General features: G+C 41.9%; 3 protein-coding genes across 3 annotated transcripts in view; all 3 read right to left on the bottom strand.

The window, feature by feature from the left end:
- Positions 1-263, bottom strand: part of LOC130294951 (olfactory receptor 12D1-like) — a 36073-nt gene extending 35810 nt beyond the window's left edge. The window contains exon 1 of the mRNA XM_056545106.1: positions 143-263. The gene's annotated coding sequence lies outside the window, so the exon portion shown is untranslated. The remainder of the gene's footprint in view (positions 1-142) is intronic.
- LOC130295322 (olfactory receptor 8H1-like) overlaps positions 186-23933 on the bottom strand; it is a 74663-nt gene continuing 50915 nt past the window's right edge. The window contains exon 4 of the transcript XR_008848776.1: positions 186-295. The gene's annotated coding sequence lies outside the window, so the exon portion shown is untranslated. The remainder of the gene's footprint in view (positions 296-23933) is intronic.
- LOC130294946 (olfactory receptor 12D2-like) lies at positions 1873-15617 on the bottom strand. The gene is made up of 3 exons (XM_056545102.1): positions 14711-15617; positions 9156-9221; positions 1873-1931 (listed from the first exon to the last, which is right to left on the bottom strand). The coding sequence occupies exons 1-3, from the start codon at positions 15615-15617 to the stop codon at positions 1873-1875; spliced, it is 1032 nt and encodes a 343-aa protein (XP_056401077.1).

Genomic DNA, 23933 nt, shown 5'->3' with positions numbered 1-23933 from the left:
GTATCATTATATTATACAAAAAAATAAACAATAATAACCAAAAGGTGGTATTTAAAATATTTTTAAGTAACCAATTTAGCAAAAAGAAAAACACTGTTGGCCCTGGTGAATATTATGACATATAATTCCCCATATAATCTACCTTATTAACTTAGCTGCTTCCTCAACTTTTTCTTCAGGTCATTGAGTTGCTATTCTTGTCTTATCAATAGTTGATGACATTGATCTCTCCAGGGTAAGTCTTCCAAGGCTGAACATAAGGCACTCTTCCAGATATGTGTAATTCCAGATTTTCCTAAATTTAAGAACACAGCCCATGAAAGCAAAGAATTTGATATCACGGTAATATAACATATTTAAAACTAATAGTATACAAAGACAAAATACCTGAATAATACAAAATCATTTTAGAATAAATAGGATACTAGGAATTTTAAAGGGGTATTCCAGCCATAGACATCTTATCCTCTATTCAAAGGATAAGGGATAAGATGTCTGATCGTGTGGGGCCCTCCGCGATCTCCAAGCAGCACCCGGCCTTCTGTCATGCCCCCTCCCATAGACATGAATTGAGGGGACGTGGCATGACATCACGTCTCTAAACCCCAAAATTCTGAGGTTTCCGAGATTGGAGCAGCAGCCTGGCACAAAATACTGGGTGCTGCATGGTCCCAGCGGCAGGCCCCCCACGCTCAGTCATCCTATCCCCTATTCTAAGTTGTCTAAGGCCAAAATACCCCTTTGAAGTTTTTTCTAGGATCTGGTGGGGCTGATGGCCTAGGCCAATATCAGTTCAGCCCAAGCAAGGCTCAGGTTAGATCGCATTGTATAGTAGGAACCCTGCTACAACCAATAAAAAATACAACTTACCCTTGGTTCTTGGAGGGGGGGGGTACAGCGATACAAAAATGACATCTTTCATAAAAAATACTATAATATAAAGCAAATATATACATATTATCCCTAGGAAAACATTTACAAAATTATTCAATACTATATATATATATATATATATATATATATATATATATATATATATGCCAAAATGGTTCCTATAAAACTTACAACTTTTCATGGAAAATACAAGGTCTTATACAACTTCTTCTGTTCCTGACACAGACAGAGGTGTCAGCAGAGAGCACTGTGGTCAGACTGGAAACAACTACACAACTTTTTCTGTAGTATACAGCAGCTGATACATACTGGAAGGATTAAGATTATAAACTAGAAGTAATTTACAAATCTGTTTAACTTTCTAGCACCAGGTGATTTTAATTTTTTTCCCCACAGGAGTGAGTACCCCTTTAACATCAGACCCAATCCAAAAATGATGCACACTATACATGAATACTTACCTTATCATATGTTACTTAATGGTATAAGATAATAATGGTGCCTGGGAAGTGCCAGAGAGGCCCAAATTGTCTGTAGCCTGAGATGCCCCTGCAGGTCTGATTTTACCTGTCCTATAATGTGTCCTTTACCAAGCTAAGGGGTGAAGGACATGCTTTACACTTCGTCTATATAGGTATAATATTTATTCACGTAAAGACACAGTCATGTTGACTTACCTTAAATTTGTTCTTACTTTGTCAAAAAAACATAAGGATCCTCGTTTTTTCTTCCCCACCAGCAATTTTACTAGAGAATGTCATCTTCTAATATAAAGCCAATTGAATGAAATATATACTGCAGTGCTGAGTGGAATATTTCCCATGTGGTTAATTAACATGAAGTTCCCCAATGGATAAGTTCTACAATAACTTTCTGAAATAAATATAACATTAGGGAATTTTATGTTTGACCTTTATTAAAAAACACAAACGTCAGGACCAAAATAATAATAATAATAATTATTATTATTATATTATCTTAACTAGTGTTGTGTCTGTATTGGTTGAGCTCATCGATGTCAAGAATTACACTATATCCTAAACCATGATAAAATATGTAACAAATTTATCATGTAAGTGCATGTCCTTTGGTAGTTTTAAACCCATTGGGTTGTGTTCCAAAAATGTGTCTCATTTGTTTATATAGGCAAATCTGTCTATACAGGCAAGAACAAGAAAACACTACAAACCCGCCTATTTTTATACCAATTTTCTTTTAGTATAAATGTAGAAAAACAGACAAGGCCGCACATCCCCATCTTGTACAAAGATTCATAACTTTTTAGCAAATTTAAGTTGTGCATTGTTTAATTATAATGTGCAAGTCCCCACTGGGATGTTCCCCCTATGGGCATGAACATTTTAGTTACCATCCATTACTATGCCATTTTAAGTTAGGGACATTAGGGACCTGCTCTATCATGGTGGCCGTGACATTGGGGAGCTGGCTTGCACATTTTGATAAAAAAGTACACTAATGACCTGCTCATTTTATTAATAAGCTGAGATGCAAAGGATCTTTGTGCAAGACATGGATGTATTATGTGCCATGAAATACCTTCAAAAATCTGTGAACACATTTAAAGGAAATCTGTCTTTGGTTTCACCTGCACTAACCGGTTGGCACAGGCACTGATGATAACCATATTTACATGATCCCATTCCGTGCTCCAGTTCTCTCCAGTTCCGGAGCTTTCTGATATCACCGCTGCTGCTTCTCTGCTGGATCTCGCTGCTAGCAAACAGCAATGGTGACATCAGGAAGCTTCGCCCATGCTCCAAGTTGGCCCTGGAACTGAAGATACGGAGGAAGATAGCAGGAGAACCGGCGTATGGAACGGGATAATGTAAATATGGGTGTCATCAGTGTCACCTATACCGACAGGTTAGGGCAGGTGAAACTGATGACAGGTTTTCTTCAATTTTAGAGTCGAGCAAGCTTTTCAAAAGTTTGGTTTGCCTGGCTCATAGAACTTTCCGAAAAAGTTTGGTTCATGGCAAAGTTTTACATGAACGAGCAATGCAATAACCCTCAAAACACATGTATAAGACTGTCAAAGAATGCTAAAGCCATGTATAACACTGCTAGGGTCATCGACCAAAATATAGGTAACTTGGCATCTCCCACATTATCTCTTAATGCTAGATATGCAGATTTATGTTTAACCGTACTAGAAATGTTATGATTTTAATTAAATACGGAAAATACAGGTAACTTGGTGTAAAAGGCCTATTCAACCCTCACTTTCAATGCTAGAAATGTGGATTTATGGGAAACCCAACTAATAATTTTATGTTTTTGATTAAACCCAGAAAATACAGGTAATTTAGTGTAAAAGGCCTATTCCACATTCACTCTCAACGCTAGAAATGCAGAATTTTGTTCAAATACAGATTAGCCCACTACACTATGCTTTGTTCAACTTGCTTAGCATTGTAGTGTGATAGATTTCTAGGAGCTTTTTCCTGCACACACTGCTGAGATTTTTAGTGCAACAACTGGACACAGTAATGCAGATCCATGAGGTCATCCAACGGCAATGATTTTCTGAAACTGTCTTGTATGGTATTTGCAAAAGCTTTCTGGGATCAGTAGTTCCATAGTGACTTCTTCTGTGCACTGCCCACTTGTCAGGTTTTTCTCCAAAATTGTGACTGCAATGCAAGGCATGGGGTTTTCTCAGTCTGATAAACCTAACCATATGCTTTATCCTTATTGGCTTGGGAATGATTTGCAAGTAATAATTAGCTAACCTGCGGTCATGTGATCCTGATGCTAGCTGCAAAGTATGCTAAGCTACCCTGAAGTAATCTCAGTGTTCCCACTTCCTCATTCTAAGCTGACATGGCACCAAAACGCCATGCGTTTCCGATCCCTACTGATAAAATATGGATAACTGGAAGATGGGAATCCGGCACATTCAGGACTAGGGTAAAATGGAGCAGGTAGGAGGGGTAACGCTGCAGTCTGGAGACAAGTGTGGCTGTAGGTGGTGCAAATCACAACAGGTACACAACAAGGGAGAAGAATCCAACAGAGACTGCACTCACCATCCACGACTCTTCATTCAAATGCGTGTAGGCATACAACAGCAGAGGCATGGGCACACCGGGACAAGTTGTTTTGCGCTGTCTTGCGCTTCTTCAAGCCGGGGTGTGACCACAAGACAGCGGAAACGACTTGTCCTGGTGTGCCCCTGCCGTTGTATGCCTAAACGCATTTGAATAAAGTATCGTGGATGATGAGGGCAGTCTATGTTGGATTCTTCTCCCTTGTTGCCTACTGATAAAATAGTGCCACTGCCAGGCTTGAACGAGCCAAGCCTGGCAAAGTTTAAATGTTCGGAGAGCCTAATTTTGCCAAAAGTTCTGAGTGGGTTAACCAGACAACGCGTGCTCATCGCAAGTAAATTATTTACCTGAAACTAGAAAGGTGGCAATGCTTCTGGTGAACAATTCTTGGCTAATGATTTGTGATAGGTCAGCCTAATGGATGTAAACCAGGGATTTACCAAAAGGGAAATTTTGGACTGAAACTGAAAATTTAGGCTGTGCTTGAGTTTTTGGCATTTTGTAGTTAAATAAATTTGTGAATTTAAGTAACTTGAAATTAAAAACTCCATGCTAATAATAATAATAAAATAAACCTTGTGCCCTGTATACTAAACTGGCCCCCTTATAAACTACTGGCCCTGCTTCAGACGTGCCGATCCTCGGGGAGATGTGTTGATTCTTCTGGTACTTGGCGCCAACTGCGCTTCTTCTGCCGTACTTGCCTAAGTAAATTCCAAGCCAGGCCCCACTTTAATGACTTAAAGGGGTACTCTGCCGAAAACATCTTATCCCCTATCAAAAGGGACCTCCGTGATCTCCGGGCGGGCAACGGCGGTATCCAGAACACGGAAGCTTGGAGCTTCTGCATTCGTGATGTCACGCCATTCCCCCTCCATTCATGTCTATGGGAGGGGGCGAGGCGGCTGTAGTTGCTAGTCATCAGGCATGGATTTGCTTAGTGCATGGATAACTGGGGTGCCGCGCCAGAGATCGAGGGGTCCCCTGTGGTGGGACCCCTGCAATCTGACATCTTATCCCTTATTCTTTGGTTGGGGATAAGATGCTTTTCGGCAGAGTACCCTTTAACCCCTTAAGGACTCAGCCCATTTTGGCCTTAAGGACTCAGACAATTTAATTTTTACGTTTTCATTTTTTCCTCCTCGCCTTCTAAAAATCATAACTCTTTTATATTTTCATCCACAGACTAGTATGAGGGCTTGTTTTTTGCGCGACCAGTTGTCCTTTGTAATGACATCACTCATTATATCATAAAATGTATGGCGCAACCAAAAAACACTATTTTTGTGGGGAAATTAAAACGAAAAACGCAATTTTGCTAATTTTGGAAGGTTTCGTTTTCACGCCGTACAATTTATGGTAAAATTGACATGTGTTCTTTATTCTGAGGGTCAATACGATTAAAATGATACCCATTATTATATACTTTTATATTATTGTTGTGCTTAAAAAAAATCACAAACTTTTTAACCAAATTAGTACGTTTATAATCCCTTTATTTTGATGACCTATAACTTTTTTATTTTTCCGTATAAGCGGCGGTATGGGGGCTCATTTTTTGCGCCATGATCTGTACTTTTTTTGATACCACATTTGCATATAAAAAACTTTTAATACATTTTTTATAATTTTTTTTTAATAAAATGTATTAAAAAAGTAGGAATTTTGGACTTTTAAAATTTTTTTTCGTTCACGCCGTTCACCGTACGGGATCATTAACATTTTATTTTAATAGTTCGGACATTTACGCACGCGGCGATACCAAATATGTCTATAAAAAATGTTTTTTACGCTTTTTGGGGGTAAAATAGGAAAAAACGGACGTTTTACTTTTTTATTGGGGGAGGGGATTTTTCACTTTTTTTTTACTTTTACTTTTACATTTTTTTACATTTTTTTTTACACTTGAATAGTCCCCCTAGGGGACTATTCATAGCAATACCATGATTGCTAATACTGATCTGTTCTATGTATAGGACATAGAACAGATCAGTATTATCGGTCATCTCCTGCTCTGGTCTGCACGATCACAGACCAGAGCAGGAGACGCCGGGAGCCGCACGGAGGAAGGTGAGGGGACCTCCGTGCGGCGTTATGAATGATCGGATCCCCGCAGCAGCGCTGCGGGCGATCCGATCGTTCATTTTAATCGCGAACTGCCGCAGATGCCGGGATCTGTATTGATCCCGGCACCTGAGGGGTTAATGGCGGACGCCCGCGAGATCGCGGGCGTCGGCCATTGCCGGCGGGTCCCTGGCTGCGATCAGCAGCCGGGATCAGCCGCGCATGACACGGGCATCGCTCCGATGCCCGCGGTTATGCTTAGGACGTAAATGTACGTCCTGGTGCGTTAAGTACCACCTCACCAGGACGTACATTTACGTCCTGCGTCCTTAAGGGGTTAAGGACACTGCCCATTTTGGCCTTGGGACACAGGAAAATTCCAATTTAGCATTTTCGCTTTTTCCCTTCTAAGAGCCATTACCTTTTTTATTTCTCCCCCTACAGACCCATAGGAAGGCTTGTTTTTTTCCATTACCAATTGTACTTTGTAATGACACCTTTAATTTTACCATAAAATGTACGGTGAAACAAAAAAGGTATCATTTGCGTGAGATAAATGAAGAGAAAACCATAATTTGGCAATTTTTGGGAGGTTTTGTTTTCATACAGTGCACTTCATGGTTACAAATGATAGGATCCCTTTATTCTGTAGCTCATTGTGATTAAAATGATACCCAATTTAAATCGTTTTTCTAATATTGCTCTACTTTAATAAGCAGTCAAACTTTATTGAACAAAATTTGTACAGCGGTCCTTCAAGTTACAATGTTGAAACCATTATAGGTTGAGACCATAACTGTATGGAAACCTGGCAATTGCTTCTGAAGCCACAAAATGTCATCCAAAAATAGGAAAAAGTGTGGATTAAAGAAAAAAAGTAGATAACTAATGTAGATAAAGCAAATCCTTACATACAAGAGTAAGAAAGATCTGCTCGAAGCTGTAATCACTGTCTATGTACAGGACAGGAGCTTCTTCAGGGTCCTGTACAGAACACACAGTGTGCTAAAAAAGTAACATGGTGCCACCCTTACTTGGTGTCCAAAGGAACAGCTAACCCTGGCACAGGTAACGAGTGGGGCAGAACATGCAGTACCAACCTGTACTGTAGGAAGGAGCTACCAGACAGACAGTCAGTGCATACGCTTCAGTAATATAGGTGTTTTACCAGTGAATGCCCATTCTGATTGGTCAGTTCTTCCAGTCATTGACATGTTTTGCAGATCTGGATTGCCTGTAGTGTTGTATGTTGAGTCTGGTTTCAAGTTACAATAGTCCAGAAAAGACTATTGTATGTTGAAACTATTGTATGTTGAGGCCATTGTAAGTCGAGGGATCACTGTATATTTAAAATTGTCCTCTTTTTGACCCCTAAAACTTTTAAAATTTGACGTATACAGGGCTCATTATTTGCGTCTTGACCTGTAGTTCTTATCGGTACTATTCTTGTTTTGATGTTTTTTTTAACCCCCTTAACCCCTTGGGGACAGAGGATTTTCCAGTTTTTGCACTTTTGTTTTTTCCTCCTTACCTTTTAAAAATCATAACCCTTTCAATTTTGCAGCTAAAAATCCATATGATGGCTTATTTTTTGCACCACCAATTATACTTTGTATTGACATCAGTAATTTTACACAAAAATCTACAGAAAAAATTGGAGGAAGGTAGTGACCACAGCATGGAGGGAGGTAGGGACCCTCCTGCTGTCTTTACAGCTGTTCGGGATGCCGCGATTTCAGCGTGGACATCCCGAACAGCACCATGAGCTAACCGGCAGTGCTTTACTTTCACTTTAGATTAAAGGGTTAATAGTGCGCGGCACCGCGATCAATCCCGCGTGCTATTAGCCACGGGTCCTGACCGTTGTTAGAGGCCGAGCCCGACCCGCTATTAAGTGGGGCCACGCCGTGGCCCCGCGTTATAGACAGGGAGCGGGCTGAGGGCGTACAGGTACGCCCTCCATCCCCAAGGAGTTAAGGATGCAGGATTTTTCTATTTTTGCACTTTCAACTTTCAAGGGTCAATAGCCAGCTGCGGCGATCTTCGCATGCCGGCTATGAACGTCGGCCCCCAGCTACAAGAATGCGCAGGCTCGAGTCAGGAGAATGCGCCATACAACGCTTGCCATTGTAGGATGAGCTGGCTCGTCCTTAGACGGCAACCGGTTAATGGTTTGATGGTTTGTTTTGTTGGTCTTTGAACCCCTTAAGGACCATGCCAATTTTTTTTTTTGAAAGTTTTTTCCTCCTCCTCTTCTAAAATCATAACGCTTTCAATTTTGCACCCACAGACCCATATGAGGGCTTGTGTTTTGCACCACCAATTGTCCTTTGTAATGACATCAATTATTTAATAACAAAATCTACTGCAAAAAACAAAAAAAAACTACATATTTGTGGGGTGAAATGAAAAAAAGGACATTTCATAACTTTTGGGGGCTTCTGTTTCTACGCAGTGCATTTTTCGATAAAAATTACACCTTATTATTCTGTAGGTCCATACAGTCACAAGGATACACAATTTATGTAGGTTTTATTTTATTTTACAACTTATTATAACTACTTGCACCAAAATTTGTATGTTTAAAATTTTTATTTTCTGACCCCTATAACTTTTACATTTTTCCGCATACAGTGCTATATGAGGGCTCATTTTTTTGTGCCGTGGTCTGTAGTTTTTATCGGCACCATTTTTGTTTTAATGGGACTTTTTGATGCTTTTTATTAGTTTCTTATGGTATATGAAAAATGCACAATTTTGCACAAGTGTTCGCCATTGACCATACGGTTTAGCTAACCTTATATTTTAATAGTTCAGACATTTATGCACGCGGCCGTACCCCATATGATTATTTAATTTTTTTTATTGCATTATTTTATTTATAAAATGGGAAAGGGGGGGGATTTAAACTTTTAATAGGCAAGGGGTTAATTCACTTTTATTCACTTTATTTGGATCACATTAATAGGACCAGGGTGTACAGCTGCGCCCTTGGTCCTTAAGTCCCAGGATGCCAGGGCGTACCTGTACGCCCTTGGTCCTGGTGGGGTTAATTAATTTCTTCCTGATATATGATGTTATTAAAAAAATCTATATTTTTAGACTGCTTAGTTTTTTAATGCTTACGCTGTTCACCGTACTGGATCATTAACATAATGTTTTTATGAACCAGACATTTACGCACCCGGCGATACCAAATATGTTGATCTATTTACATTTTTTACACTTTTAATTTTTCAAAGTAACAAAAGAGGGGAATTTTATTTTTTATTGTTGGGCGTATTCACTTTTATTAAAACTTTTTATTCCTTTTTTTTTTTTTTACACTTTTATAGTCCCCACAGGGGACTATATATATTTCAATATTTAGATTGCAAATACAGATAAGTGCTATGCATAGGTATAGCATTGATCAGTAGTATCTGTGATCTGCTTCTCTGGTCTGCTTGATGCCAGACGAGAAGAGAAGACCCCATGATCACAGCAGGAGGCAGGCAGCCACCATCTTAGCTCATCTGACCCCCGCAGCCGTGCTGCAGGCGATCAGATCAGTTATCAGATGCAGATACCTTGATCAATATTGATCACTGAATCTGAGGGGTTAATGGCTTATAATATCGCGATCGCTGATGTCCGCCATTACTGGCGGGGCCCTGGCTGCTGAAAGCAGCCGGGACCCGTGGTCTATGATACGAGTGCAGCTCCTGCACTCACGTCATATCTGCTCAGGGTGCACTGGTACATTTTAGGGGTTAAGCTATGCCTCCAGAAATTATTGGCAGAAAATTCAAAGTAAATTCGCAAAAATGTAAATAAAAAAACTTAAAAACAAAGTGAATTGGCTGAAAATTACACAGGCTCCAAAATCTACCCATCTGCTGCATTAGGAAATCATTTATCAACCACTTTCAGCTACTGGCAAAGGCAGATCCAACATATGTTAGGTTGAATTGCAGAAAGTGGAAAAAGGGTTCCCCTTACCTTTTCTTCAGCAGTGTCCCCCTATACTTCACTCCCTTTTCATTTAAGCACAGAAAGATTGGCTGGTGTCTGGCTTATCCAAATTTATGTGCACTATTTATAGAGATGAGCAAATTTTTTGCTAATATTATTCGCCCGATTTGCCGAATTTTCCCCAAAAAATCTTGTGGTCCAAATTTATCTGCGGTGAATCGCTATTAAAAATGTCTATTTCTGGCCTACAGAGAGCCTCAATAGGGGTGTAGTGCATAGGGTGTGTGCTGGGTTAGTGAAATAATACTGTTATTCAGTATGACATGCAGATCAGAGGCATTGCTATTAGAATAACTATCGCAGAGCGGCACAATGACAGAACCTGGAGGTGGCATCAGTATGAGGAGACCATATAGTGGCTGAATGACACAGCATGGAGGTGGCGGCAGCATAAGGAGACCATATAGTGCCTTAATGACACAGCATGGAGGTGGCAGCAGCATAAGAAGACCATATAGTGGCTGAATTACACAGTGTGGAGGCGACAGCAGCATGAGGAGACCATATAGTGGCTGAATGACATAGCCTGGCATTGGTGGAAGCATGAGGAGACCACATAGTGGCTGAATGACAAAGCCTGGAGTTGGTGGAAACATATAGTGGCTGAATGACACAGCCTGGAGTTTTCAGCAGCATGAGGAGAACATATAGTGGCTGAATGACACAGCCTGGAGGTGGCGGAAGCATGAGGAGACCATATAGTGCCTTGATGACACATCGTGGATGTGGCGGCAGCATGAGGAGACCATATAGGGGCTGAATGACACAGCGTGGAGGTGGCGGCAGCATGAAGAGAACACATAGTGGCTGAATAACACAGCCTGGAGTTGGAAGCAATATATAGCGGCTAATTGAGACAGCCTGGAGGTGGTGGCAGCATGAGGAGACCATATAGTGGCTTAATGACCCAGCGTGGTGCTGGTGGCAGCATGAAGAGACCATATAGTGTCTGAATGACACAGATTGAACAAGTGTGCCATGCAGGGCGCATGTCTCAGGCTTCCTTGTCACAGTGCAGACAAGATATTCTTCCCGTTGTCGGTAACTATGGTTCCCATTTCAAGTTTTCGTGGAGTAAGCCATGATTCGATTTCTTGATGAATGACTTTTAGCAAATCCTCCCCTGTGTGACTCCGTTTGCCAAGGCAAACCATGTGAAGAACAGCGTGACACCGCCCTGCCCTGCACTCATGGTATGCTGGAGGGGCACTGAGACTTGTCCGTGCAGTGGAGGCTGAGGACATGGTGGAGGATGAGGAGGAGGATTCGCACACTGTCAAAGCACCAATGGCCTGAGAGCGTGGAGGCAGAAGCAGCGTGACCTGTCCAAGTTGCTGTTGTGGCTGTGCAGGAACCACATTCACCCAGTTGGCCGTAAAGGACATGTATTGTCCCTGACCGTATGTGAATTCAAGTAGAGAAAGACATGGTCGCACATCCACAATATGTATTTTGATCTACTTGCTTCTCAGCATGAATTCAAAAACTAAAAGGTTGTTAGTATACATTTTGATCAAAAAGTACAAGCCCACTCACCACGTCAAGGCCACCTATTGAGAGTGGGTCCCTAACGTCCCTAGCATAAAATGGCGTAGCACTGGGCCGTGACACCAGTGCCCACAGGGGGAACGACCCATTGGCAGAGCGGCCCCAATACCACTCAAACCAGTCCCTGGGCCACGCCCCCACAGACATGATGCCATGGCAGCAACGGATGCCGCACAGCACCACACCAGTGGAAAAAGGGTGGAAAAGCTCACTTACCATGTGCTTCCAGTCAAACTGGGAGGCTACTAGAAAAGAAAGGCCCTTGTGTAGCTACCTGCTACTTTATATAGGGTTGGGCTGAGGGGGTGGGGCGGAGTGCTGACCAATAAAAAAAAGAAGGGATAGAAAACACAATGGGGGGAAATTAATCATTGGTTTTACCCGGGTTTTGTGGTGTACATTTGTCTCCCAGTTTGTCTCATATGCTGTTTGAGACTTTTCATTGCAACTTTTGCTTTAGAAGGTTTTCAAAAGGAACATAACAAGTCATGATTTCAGTTGATATCATGCAGTGGTAAGGAATTCATCATATGTGACTTTTAAGTTTGGCGCATCTTTTGTTGCAACTGTGCTAGCTTAGGCTCAAATCTGTCGCATAGAATAAAAAGTTGCACAAAATGTCACAGAGGAATCACCATACAAAGTGGAGTACTTAAGTAAGAAATATGATTAGCACCAGATTTATAACATGTCCCGAGCCATGTAATAAATCTGGTGCAGGTGCACAGTTTCCACCAAGTGCATTCTGTTGTATTCTGTCTTTCACCCTGCGGATGTCTTTTTGTATGAGGTAGTCGGCACTGTTTTCCGGCTTCCTCTGTACTACAATCACCTGGTGTGTCTACTATTATTTCTGACACTTGTACCGGTTTTCTGCTTTACTATTGTCATGACTTTTATGACAGTTTGATGCAGTTTGTCTTACTTGGGACATATGTTTCTGGGTGTTAATAAAAAAAATAAAAAAAAATCTTTTACCACAGTCTTGGATTATCAACTTACTTTTTCCTTTTGTCCTCCCTACCTCCCTGGTCCACACCACCATTTTTGTCCATGTCTCGTTGCAGATTTAAATGTTGCTTAACTTATAAACTAATAAAGTATGATATTTAATCTTACATAGTCCGTTTGGTGGTTTTTCCTTTTATTGGTTCTATGGTAAGTGACCAGCGGCACGTCATCTTCAGTGTTCCGACCACCCCACCTCCGGTCCCATAGGCCAAAGCAGTAGATCGTGACCCCGGAGCGGTGGTCAGAATACTGAAGAGGGGCAGTAAACAGGCATACAGCCTCCAGCCATGCACTGTATATGGCTGAAGGCTGTATGTCTGTGGGGGAACTGTACTGCACCTAATGTGGGGGACTATACTGCACCTAATGTGGGGAACTATACTGCACCTAATGTGGGGGAACTATACTGCACCTAATGTGGGGGAACTATACTGCACCTAATGTGAGGAACTATACTGTACTGCACCTAATGTGGGGAAACTATACTGCACCTAATGTGGGGAACTATACTGCACCTATTGTGGGGGAACTGTACTGCACCTAATGTGGGGGAACTATACTGCACCTAAAGTGGGGAAACTATACTGCACCTAATGTGGGGGACTATACTGCACCTAATGTGAGGGACTATACTGCACCTAATGTGGGGGAACTATACTGCACCTAATGTGGGGAACTATACTGCACCTAATGTGGGGGACTATACTGCATCTAATGTGGGGGAACTATACTGCACCTAATGTGGGGGAACTATACTGCACCTTATGTGGGGAACTATACTGCCAACCTAATGTGGGGGAACTATACTGCCAACCTAATGTGGGGGAACTATACTGCCAACCTAATGTGGGGGACTATACTGCACCTAATGTGGGGAACTATACTGCACCTAATGTGGGGGACTATACTGCACCTAATGTGGGGGAACTATACTGCACCTAATGTGGGGGACTATACTGCACCTAATGTGGGGGACTATACTGCACCTAATGTGGGGAACTATACTGGACCTAATGTGGGGGACTATACTGCACCTAATGTGGGGAACTATACTGCACCTAATGTGGGGAACTATACTGGACCTAATGTGGGGAACTATACTGCACCTAATGTGGGGGAATTATACTGCACCTAATGTGGGGGAACTATACTGTACCTAATGTGGGGAACTATACTGCACCTAATGTGGGGGACTATACTGCACCTAATGTGGGGAACTATACTGGACCTAATGTGGGAAACTATACTGCACATAATGTGGGGGACTATACTGCACCTAATGTGAGGGAACTATACTGCACCTAATGTGGGGGAACTATGCTGCACCTAATGCGGGGAACTATACTGCATCTAATGTGGTGGACTATACTGCACCTAATGTGGAGGAACTATACTGCACCTAATGTGGGGAACTATACTGCACCTAATGTGGGGGACTATACTGCACCTAATGTGGGGGAACTATACTGCACCTAATGTGGGGGAACTATACTGCACCTAATGTGGGGGAACTGTCGGGGGGGACGACATCATAATGAAGTGCTCCGTCTTCCAGGCAGCCTTAATCTGGCCCTGGCTGTGATCTGTATTGATCACGGCATCTGCTTATGTCGGCCATTACCAGCGGGTCCCCAGCTACCGGGACCTATCCTGCATGAAGTGAGCGTCGCTGAGCGTCGCATGCACAAGATGTAAATGTACGTCCTGGTTCGCTAAGTACCTCCGCACCAGGTTGTACATTTACGTCCTTGGTCATTAAGGGGTTAACATTCTGACATCAGTTGATTAAATTTTTTTTTTTTTTTTTTTACCAGAGTACCCCTTTAATATATCTCAGAACCAGTCAGCTCAGATGTGAATTTCATGGGTTATATTTTTGGGCAATTAACAGGTCATCATTTTTGGTTACCATATTTCATAATTCATAATTGAGTTCTGCCCGCCCGCTTAGCGCATATACCCCACAAGATAAATACTAGACCCTTACTTTTATTAATACTGGTATTTTCTTCTACATGTAAAATAACAATACATAGTGTAATAATGGAGGTATTTATAGTGAATTATATTGTATACATTTTTTCAATGGTATCTCGTGAAAAACTTCTTCAAAGCTTTCTTCATATCTTTGTTTCTTAATGTATATATTATTGGGTTTAAAGCTGGAGTTATGATGGTAAACATAATGGCCGCTGATCTGTCTTGGTCTAAAGAGTCTTTTGTAGGTGGTTGAGCATAAGTAAAAATGGCCGTTCCATATTGGAGAGTGATAACGGTAAAATGAGCACTACACGTAGACAGGGCACGTTTTCGTCCTTGTGAGGTCTTGATTTTGAAAAGAAATTTACCAATAAAGATGTAGAAAAAGATGGTTAAAATTAAGGTTGTTATAACAATTGTCCCAGTGACCCTAGTGAGTAGGTTAAAATTAAGTGACACATCTGTACAGGCCAAGCTCAGCATTGGTTTCACATCACAGAAGAAATGTTTCACTACATTTGGTCCACAAAATGGAAGCCTTGCAGTCATTATGGTGTGTAGCAAGGCATGTGAGAATCCAATAACCCAAGAACACAAGGCTAAACCTTGATAGATGTTGGAACTCATGATGGCGGAGTATCTCAGGGGATGTGCAATGGCCACGTATCTGTCATAGGACATCACAGAAAACAGAATGACTTCTGTACTACCAAAGAAATGGAAGAAATGTACTTGTAGCATGCAACCCCAAAATGAGATCATCTTGTTCTTAGACATAAAAAGATCTATGAGCATCTTGGGGACGACCACTGACGAGTAACAGATTTCAAGGAAAGCCACATTAGCCAAGAAGAAATACATGGGCGTATGGAGAGTCAGATCAGTAATGGCAATCATCAATATAGACAGATTTGCTGCCAAGTTTATTATGTATAATAACAGGAGACAAAGGAAGACAATGACCCGAAGATCATCGTGAATTACTAGACCGGCCAAGATAAAGTCAGATACTAAGGTGAAATTGTGTGACCTCATTGTATGTAATGTAGTTGACCCCTAACACAGTTAAATAGAAACAGTTAGTGCACATTACAGACACCAAGTGGGAAACTTATCAATCAGTTTATGACACATTGGAGTTTTGATTGGTCAAGGTCTCAGTGTAAGACCCCCACTTACACTCAGATACAGCTGACAGTAAAGCTCGGCTAAGAGCTTCTCTCCCCAACTTGCTGCCTTTTCTATCTCATTGCAGGAGATTTGCTCCATTGTAAATGAATAGAAACTGCAGTGAGTCCATTGTGCCAGATAAATAAGCACTTTGCCAGGTATGTGCTGATTAGTGGGGGTCTCGGCACTTTCTCTGGGATATTTTAACCCTCTGCGCCAAATGTTCCAACATGCTGTCCAAAGACAGTTTTATAAGCCAGGTCTGGGCTTGTGTAGATTTGCAGTGTTTTTAAGGGGTTTGGGACTTTTTGTGTGACATTCGCACTTGATAAATTTGTTATCATTGCAAATTAAAAACTGACATTTGAAAGGTTTTTGCATACTACAAAAGTGTGCACATGGACAATTTTATATTGTAAGCAAAAAAAACAAAACAAAACAAAATATGATAACCCTACAATGACAACTTTTGCCAGTGTCAACTTTATGGTTGATACACTACATCTGGCTCAAAGTGAGTTACACTATCAGCTTGTTTTTCAAGGAACAGGGACACATGTCTTTGACTGGAGTCCTGCCCTATGACCTATTGTTGTTGCATAAGCAGTGGTAATGGGTATTCTGACAGTATACAGGTGGATCCTTAGCTTCACCTCTAGCACCTGAACTATTGTTGCATGGGTTAACCAATATGGACCGCCTACTGCTATTGACAAGAAAAACCCTGTGCCTCACACAATACAGTCAGGGGCCCAGAGACTGTTAAGAAATAAGCTGAAAATGTATATATCACTTCTAAACAGTGGCCAAGGAAACCTACTAACAGTAAGCCAGTGATACATAACCCCTTGTGGACTCAGGGACTTTTCATTTTTGCACGTTAGTTTTTTCCTCCTCCCCTTCTAATTATTATAAAACTTAAAATTTTCCACCTACAGACCTATGTGAGGGCTTGTTTTTTTGCAACACCAATTGTACTTTGTACTGACACTCATTTTACCCCAAAAATTATTTGTGGGGCAAATAAAAGTTATTTTGGTGCACAGTGTCTGAGACTGTGTGTGAGACATGTCTCAGACACTGTGCAACAGTGTGCACCAGGAATATCCAACTAACCCAACATTGCATTGTGAAAAGCCGGAAAGGGGGCATGGTCTGGTACAAAGGGGTGTGGTCGGCCCAAAAAGGGGCATGGTGTAACAACCTGACCTATTTACTATTGAATTCACAGAAAATCCTGTGAACAAATGGCTGGAAATTTCCACCTAGAAAAAGTTGGTCAGAAAGTCTGAAACAACATTTCACACTAGTAAAAACCCAACACTCTTAGTAAATGAGGCCCATTGTTTATATTCTGTAGGTCCATACAATTACACTGATTTACTCAATTTATATAGGTTTTATTTTAACACCCCTAACATTTTTGTGACAACACTGAAGAAATGACCCTCTGCTACAATGTAAAGTAGTGGGTTCACAGCCTGTATAACAGTGCTTAATGTTGTGTCCCCTCAAAATAACTCAACACACAGCCATTAATGTCTAAGCCTTGGCCACAAAAGTGAGTACACCCATAAGTTGAAATGTTCAAGCTGGGCCCCATTAGCCATTTTTCCCTCTCGATGTCATGTGGATGGGGAGGAGGTGTCTTAAATCTCAAGCTCTCTAATACTGGTTACTGCAAGTTCAACATGGCACCTCATGGCAAAAAACTCTCTGAGGGTCTGAAAAAAAATTGTTGTTCTACGTAAAGATGGACTAGACTATAAGATTGGCAAGACCCTGAAATTGAAACAGTCTGTCTTCCCAAAAGAAAGTCCTTCTAAAGATGATGCACAGGAAAGCTTGCTAACAATCAACTGAAGACAAGCAGACTAAAGACATGGGTTACTGAAACCCTTTCCTGTGGTTCGATGAGACTAGGAGGAACTTATTTGGTCCAGATGTTGTCAAGCTTGTGTGGCAGCAACCAAGTGAGGAGAATAAAGACAAGTGTGTTCTGCCTACAGGCAAGCATGGTGGTGGGAGTGTCATGGTGTGGGTGGCATAAGTGCTGCTGACTCTGGGAAGTACAGTTCATTGAGGGAACCATGAATGCCAACATGTACTGTGACATACTGAAGCAGAGCATGATCCATTCCTTTCGGAGACTGTACCGCAGGGCAATATTCCAACATGATAACATTAATGACCACCACTGCCTGGCTAAAGAAGCTGTGAAGCCAGAAATCCCATTGTATTTGTCTTCCAGAAGACTAGGGGCTAGGTTTCAGTGAGGGGTATACACAGAGACAAGCAGAATCTAAACATAATGGGATATGTTTAGTGGGAATCTAGAATAGATTTTACCCCTGTTTACTTGGGGCATTGTTTGCTCTGTTGCTCAAAATGTACTAAAAAGGTGCACAGGACTTGATAAATTTTGCTCAACTATAGAAACCAGTGAGCTGCAGAGATTGGTTTAATGTGAATTCATGTAGAAAACAGACATGGTGCACATCTACAATCTTGCACAATGATCCAATTGCTTCTCAGCATAATTTCAAAAACTAACAGGTTGTTAGTATATACGTTTTGATCAAAAACTACAAAGCCCACTCGCCACGTCAAGGCCACCTATTTAGAGTGGGTCCCTAACGTCCCTAGCATAAAATGGCGTAGCACTGGGCGGCGACCACCACCGCCACGACAACCCTATATAAGTAGTAGTTAGCTACACATGGGCCTTTTCTTTCCTGGCAGCCTCCCAATTTGACTGGGAGAGCATGGTAAGTGTGCTATAACATCCTGTTCACACTGGTGTGGTGCTGTACAGCATTTGTTGCTGCCGTGGTGCCGTGTCTGCGGGGAGGTGCGACCCATGGACTGGTTTGAGTGGCGTTGGGGCCGCTCTGCCAGTGGGTCGTTCCCCCTGTGGGCACTGGTGTCGCGGCGGTGGTGGTCGCCGCCCAGTGCTACGCCATTTTATGCTAGGGACGTTAGGGACCCACTCTAAATAGGTGGCCTTGACGTGGCGAGTGGGCTTGTACTTTTTGATCAAAACGTATATACTAACAACCTGTTAGTTTTTGAAATTATGCTGAGAAGCAATTGGATCATTGTGCAAGATTGTAGATGTGCACCATGTCTGTTTTCTACTTGAGTAGAGATTGGTTTAAGCTTTGTGCTCTGGTATCTGGCACTTTTGTACCTGTTCTATTAGATGGTGCAGATTTGCTAAAAAAAAAAAAAAAAGTAGGCTTTTGCAAAAAAAAAAAAAAAAAACACTTCTAAATTTAATTTGCGCAAATAAATACAGCTCCACTGCAAAAAAGTGGGGTACGGTACCCCAAACAGTAGGCAACTTTGAAAGATGTTCTACCGAAAATTGCACAAAAAATTGTGCAAAAAATGCAACTGTGCAAAATTTGCAGGGGCATTTAGAACATTGAAGTCGGAGGACATTTTTAATTAGTTTTACAGTAAAACTAATTAAAAATGTCCTCCAATGTCTTTCTCTCACTCCCTGCATGTAAGTGACAGCTTAAAGAGGGAACCTGCTCTGTATAGCTAATGAATGATATTTAGACAAATAGATAGGCTGGTAAGATGGAAAGTATGGGATATGGGTTTAGATCCCCAGAGTACCCCTTTTAGGGGATAATTTTCAGATCGCCGGGGGTCCGACCGCTGGGCCCCCCCGAGATCTCCTGTACGGGGCCCCAGCTCGCTGGCCAGATAGCTGGTGTCGACCACCGCACTAAGCAGCGGCCGACATGCCCCCTCAATACAGCGCTATGGCAGAGCCGAAGATTGCCGAAGGCAGCAAGGCCCCATAGAGGAGATCGCGGGGGGTCCCAGCGGTCGGACCACCCGCGATCTGAAACTTATCCCCTTTTTCAGCACTGGATATCTCCTTTAAAACACTGTTATACATGCCATGCACTCACTACTTTACATTTTAACAGTGCCATTTCTTCAGTGTCACATGGAAGGATAGAATAAAATATTTACAAAAAAGTGAGGGGGTGTTCTCACTTATGTGAGATACTTTATATATTATATGAGGGGTGGTCTTACTTGTGGTTCAAGAAGTTTTATTAAAGAGTTTTTCATTTCAAAAGATGCATATTACAGTGCATCAAAAATAAAGAGATTAATATTGTGTATATATAATGTGAGGAGTGGACTTACTTGTATGAGATATTGTATACAGGGTTAAGAGAGCTTACACTAATACTGTAAACACATTGATAAGGTCACCGGCCAGGGCACCTGCAACCTCCCAGCCTGACGCACTTACCTGATATGTGCAGAAAGCAATTGATGTCGCCAGCCCTACCGACCACTGCTTCTAGAGCACAGAGGTGGTCTGTAACATAGACAATGAGCTATCAACAAGGGAAGGTGAAAAAGCCCATGGGGGAGATTTATCAAAACCTGTCCAGAGGAAAAGTTGCTGAGTTGCCCATAGCAACCAATCAGATCGCTTCTTTCATAAACCAATAAATAAGAGTATAACAAATACAAGCCAATGACTGATTTTGAACTTTAGTCACCAATATTGACAGAGGTTTTGCTTTTTAGATCTACGGGGTCCTTTAGTGGTTCAAGAATGTGATACAACAATTTTTAGTAAAACTTAAAAAAAATAAAAAAATAAAAAAAGGTTGCCGGACTGGTGTATGTATACAAAATGCAGTGCCACTTGTCAGATCTTTGGATAAATCCTTTTAATCAATGTCCATTTTAAAAAAGGTGACATGAACGGGAGAGCTCCAGAGAGCCCGCTGGTTCCCCTCTACACTGTTTGAGTACACTGATATATACTTACAGTCATATGTTACATATTGCTATATGATATACAATATATTATTTATTCTTGCAGAGGAACAATCATGCTCACATTTTTTTTGTTCTAAATTCTCTCGCTATTGATGTAATGAAACAGGGATATTTTTATTTTCCAAATTATCTGGAAATTGTTGTTCTCCATCAGCAATCTGACTACAAAGCCAATTCAGGGACAATATATACTGTATAAAGTGTGAAATATTTCCCACGTGGCTAATAATAATTACGTGCCCCAATGGATATGGTCTACGACAAAATTCTGCCATTAACACCTTAGGGGTGTTTAGGGATTGCGAGACAACACAAGGTTAGGAATAGAGATGTGCAACACCAAACTGTAGAAGCCGGTTTTGCTCAGTACTTTGTCAAAAGTTATTGTATATTCAGGGAACATAAGAACTTTAACGGGGTCACTGCGTGCGAGCCGGGCGACTGCGCTGTAATAGAAGAAGGGATGAGGAACACAGCGTTTTGGCACCATTTCAGCATAGGATGGATAGTAGGAAATAGGAACCCTGAGATGATGTCAGGGTAGCCCAGAATACTTTGCAGTTAGCAGTAAGATCACATGACTGAAGGTTAGCCAATCATTGCTTGCATACAGCTTCCAGGCCAATCAGGAGACAGCATAGGGGTGGGCCTAAAAGGAGTGAAAAAATCCTATGAACTATGTTGCGGTGGCCATATCGGACACACAAACTGAGCAGTGAGCACAGAACAGCTCACTGTAGAACCACAGAGCCCAGCCATAGGAAGCTTTCACATTACAACACAAAGTATTGTGCATGGGGTAGAACAGCATTGCTGTGTCCAAGGTGATTCTGATGCACTACAAGCCCCAGTAGTGTGACTGCACTAACAATCCCATAGAAAGATTTCACGTAACACAATTCAATTTGAGGAAAGAATTGTGCAGTGGGCTGAACAGCATTATTGTCCAGTCATTCTACACCTTAGTTCTCATCAGCGTGACTGCACTACCGAGCCCAGCCATAGAAAGACTTCACACTGTCTACAACACAAGGCATAGCATTGTAGCAGTTCAGTTGTGCAGTGGGTTTTCCAAAAATTATATATTCTAGGTGACACAAAATGCAAAACATTCAAAGCTAGGTTTAACAAAAAACAGCATTTCTAGCTGTGAGAGTGAGAGGCCTTTTACACCACGTTAGGCTATGTTCACATTGCCGTTGTTCTCTGTCCCTTTCTGCATCAATTTGACTCTTTTTTTTTTTGCACCAAACACCCCAAAATGGGTCAGAGCACAACTGACTCCACAGAGTGACCACCAGGTCCTGACGGATCCCAACAGGGGTCAAACAGGGATCTGGTAGTGAATGCACTATTTTTTTCTCCGCCAAACTCCTGCTGCTGATTTTTCTGGGTTTATCAGAAAAACTAAGCATTTTCTGATGGTTTTAGCAAAACACAGCATTTTTAAAAGTTGACAAGGCCTTGTCCTTACAGATAAGTCTCATTGCATTTGTTCTCTTTTACGGTTCTGTATTGCATTTTAATCATGAATTCTGAATGCACTTTATTGGACCTATTCCTGCTGCTATGGTTGTAGTTGGTATATTGTTGCATTGTAATTACTGGGTCACTAGCACATCTTTCCTCCCACTTAAGCATGTTCCGCTTAGTCGTTAAGGAATAGCAGCTAAAATTAACCTCTTAAGGATGCAGCCCTTTTTCCCCTTAAAGGGGTTGTGCGCTGCCCTAATTTTCGGAGCTCCGCTCACAGCATCCCGAAGTTCATTACTCCGAACGCTGTGTGCGGGCTTCCGTGTTCACGGCCGCCGGGCGTGACGTCACGCCCGACCCTTCGCCCGCCCCCTCGTGACGTCTCGCCCACCCCCTCGTGATATCACGCCCGCCCCCTCTACCAAAGTGACAGCGGTCGCACCCCCTTCCCATAGACTTTCGTTGAGGGGGCGAGCGAGACGTCACGAGGGGGTGGGCAAGGGGCCGGGCGTGACGTCACGCCCGGCGGCCGCGAACACGGAAGCCCGCACACAGCGTTCGGAGTAATGAACTTCCGGACGCTGTGAGCGGAGCTCCGAAAGTCAGGGCAGCGCACAACCCCTTTAAGGACGGAGCCATTTTTCGCAATTCTGACCACCTTCACTTTACGCATTAATATCTCTAAAACGCTTTTACCGAATATTCTGATTCTGAGATAGTTTTTTCGTGACATATTCTACTTTATTTTGGTGGTAAATTTTCATTGTTACTTGCATCCTTTTTGGTGAAAAATCCCCAAATTTCATGAACATTTTTTACATTTTGCATTTTTCTATCTTTGAAGCTCTCTGCTTGTAAGGAAAATGGATATTCCAAATAAATGTTATTTTTATTCACAAATACAATATGTCCACTTTATGTTGGCATAATAAAATGGACATGTTTTTACTTTTTGAAAAAAATTGAGGGCTTCAAAGTGGAGCAGCAATTTTCTAACATTTCATGAAAATTGCAAAATTTGAAGGGACAGAGGTTACAGAACTACAACTCCCAGCATGCCTAGGCAGTCCAGGCATGCTGAGAGTTGTAGTGTGGTAATATCTGGAGGGCTACCGTTTGGGCACCACTGTAACAGTGGTCTCCAAACTGTGACCCTCCAAATGTTGAAAAACTACAACTCCCAGCACGCCTAGACTGCCTTTGGTTATTTCCAGTCTGACCACAGTGCTCTCTGCTGACACCTCTGTCCATGTCAGGAACTGTTCAGAGTAGATGCAAATCCCCATAGCAAACCTCTCCTACTCTGGACAATTCCTGACATGGACAGAGGTGTCAGCAGAGAGCACTGTGGTCAGACAGAAAAAAAAGTTAAAAATAAAAGAACTTCCTGTGGAGCATACAGCAGCTGATAAGTACTGGAAGGATTAAGATTTTTAAATATAAGTAATTCACAAATCTGTTTAACTTTCTGGCACCAGTTAATTTAAATGAAAATGTTTTCCAGTGGAGTACCCCTTTAAGGCATTCTGGGAGCTGTAGTTTTTATGGTGAAAGCTTCTTTAGCGCTTTCCCATTCTGTGGCAATTGTTATATTTGATTATTATGCTGGAATTTTTCACAATGCTCTACACCAATGGTGTCTGTCACAACAGGACAAAAAATTACCTTGGGGGGCGAGGGGGGTATGGGGTATGTATAGGGTGACACCATTTTCTACTGCACCGGGTGACACCAACCCTAGAAACGCCACTGGACATGTCTATTCTTTCTTCAGACTCAGGAATTGGGATTTCCATTAAATGAATGGGATTGAAATGAATGGGACTCTGCTGCAGTGGCATGTTCATGTGGAATTATGCTGTTGAATTCCACACAGAAATGCCA

Source organism: Hyla sarda, chromosome 11, assembly GCF_029499605.1.
Source record: "Hyla sarda isolate aHylSar1 chromosome 11, aHylSar1.hap1, whole genome shotgun sequence".
NCBI classification, from domain to species: domain Eukaryota; kingdom Metazoa; phylum Chordata; class Amphibia; order Anura; family Hylidae; genus Hyla; species Hyla sarda.
The sequence above is the reverse complement of the archived record's forward strand: the minus strand, read 5'-3'. Positions and strand labels throughout refer to the sequence as shown.

Excerpts from the sequence above, each read along its gene's own strand:
- LOC130294946 (XM_056545102.1), bottom strand. The coding sequence starts at position 15,617 with ATGAGGTCACACAATTTCACCTTAGTATCTGACTTTATCTTGGCCGGT. Across the intron at positions 9,222-14,710 it reads AGATATGAAGAAAGCTTTGA|ATCGCCGGGTGCGTAAATGT; the intron begins AGAAGTTTTTCA and ends AACATATTTGGT. Across the intron at positions 1,932-9,155 it reads GATCCAGTACGGTGAACAGC|GATATAGTGTAATTCTTGAC; the intron begins GTAAGCATTAAA and ends ATCATGGTTTAG.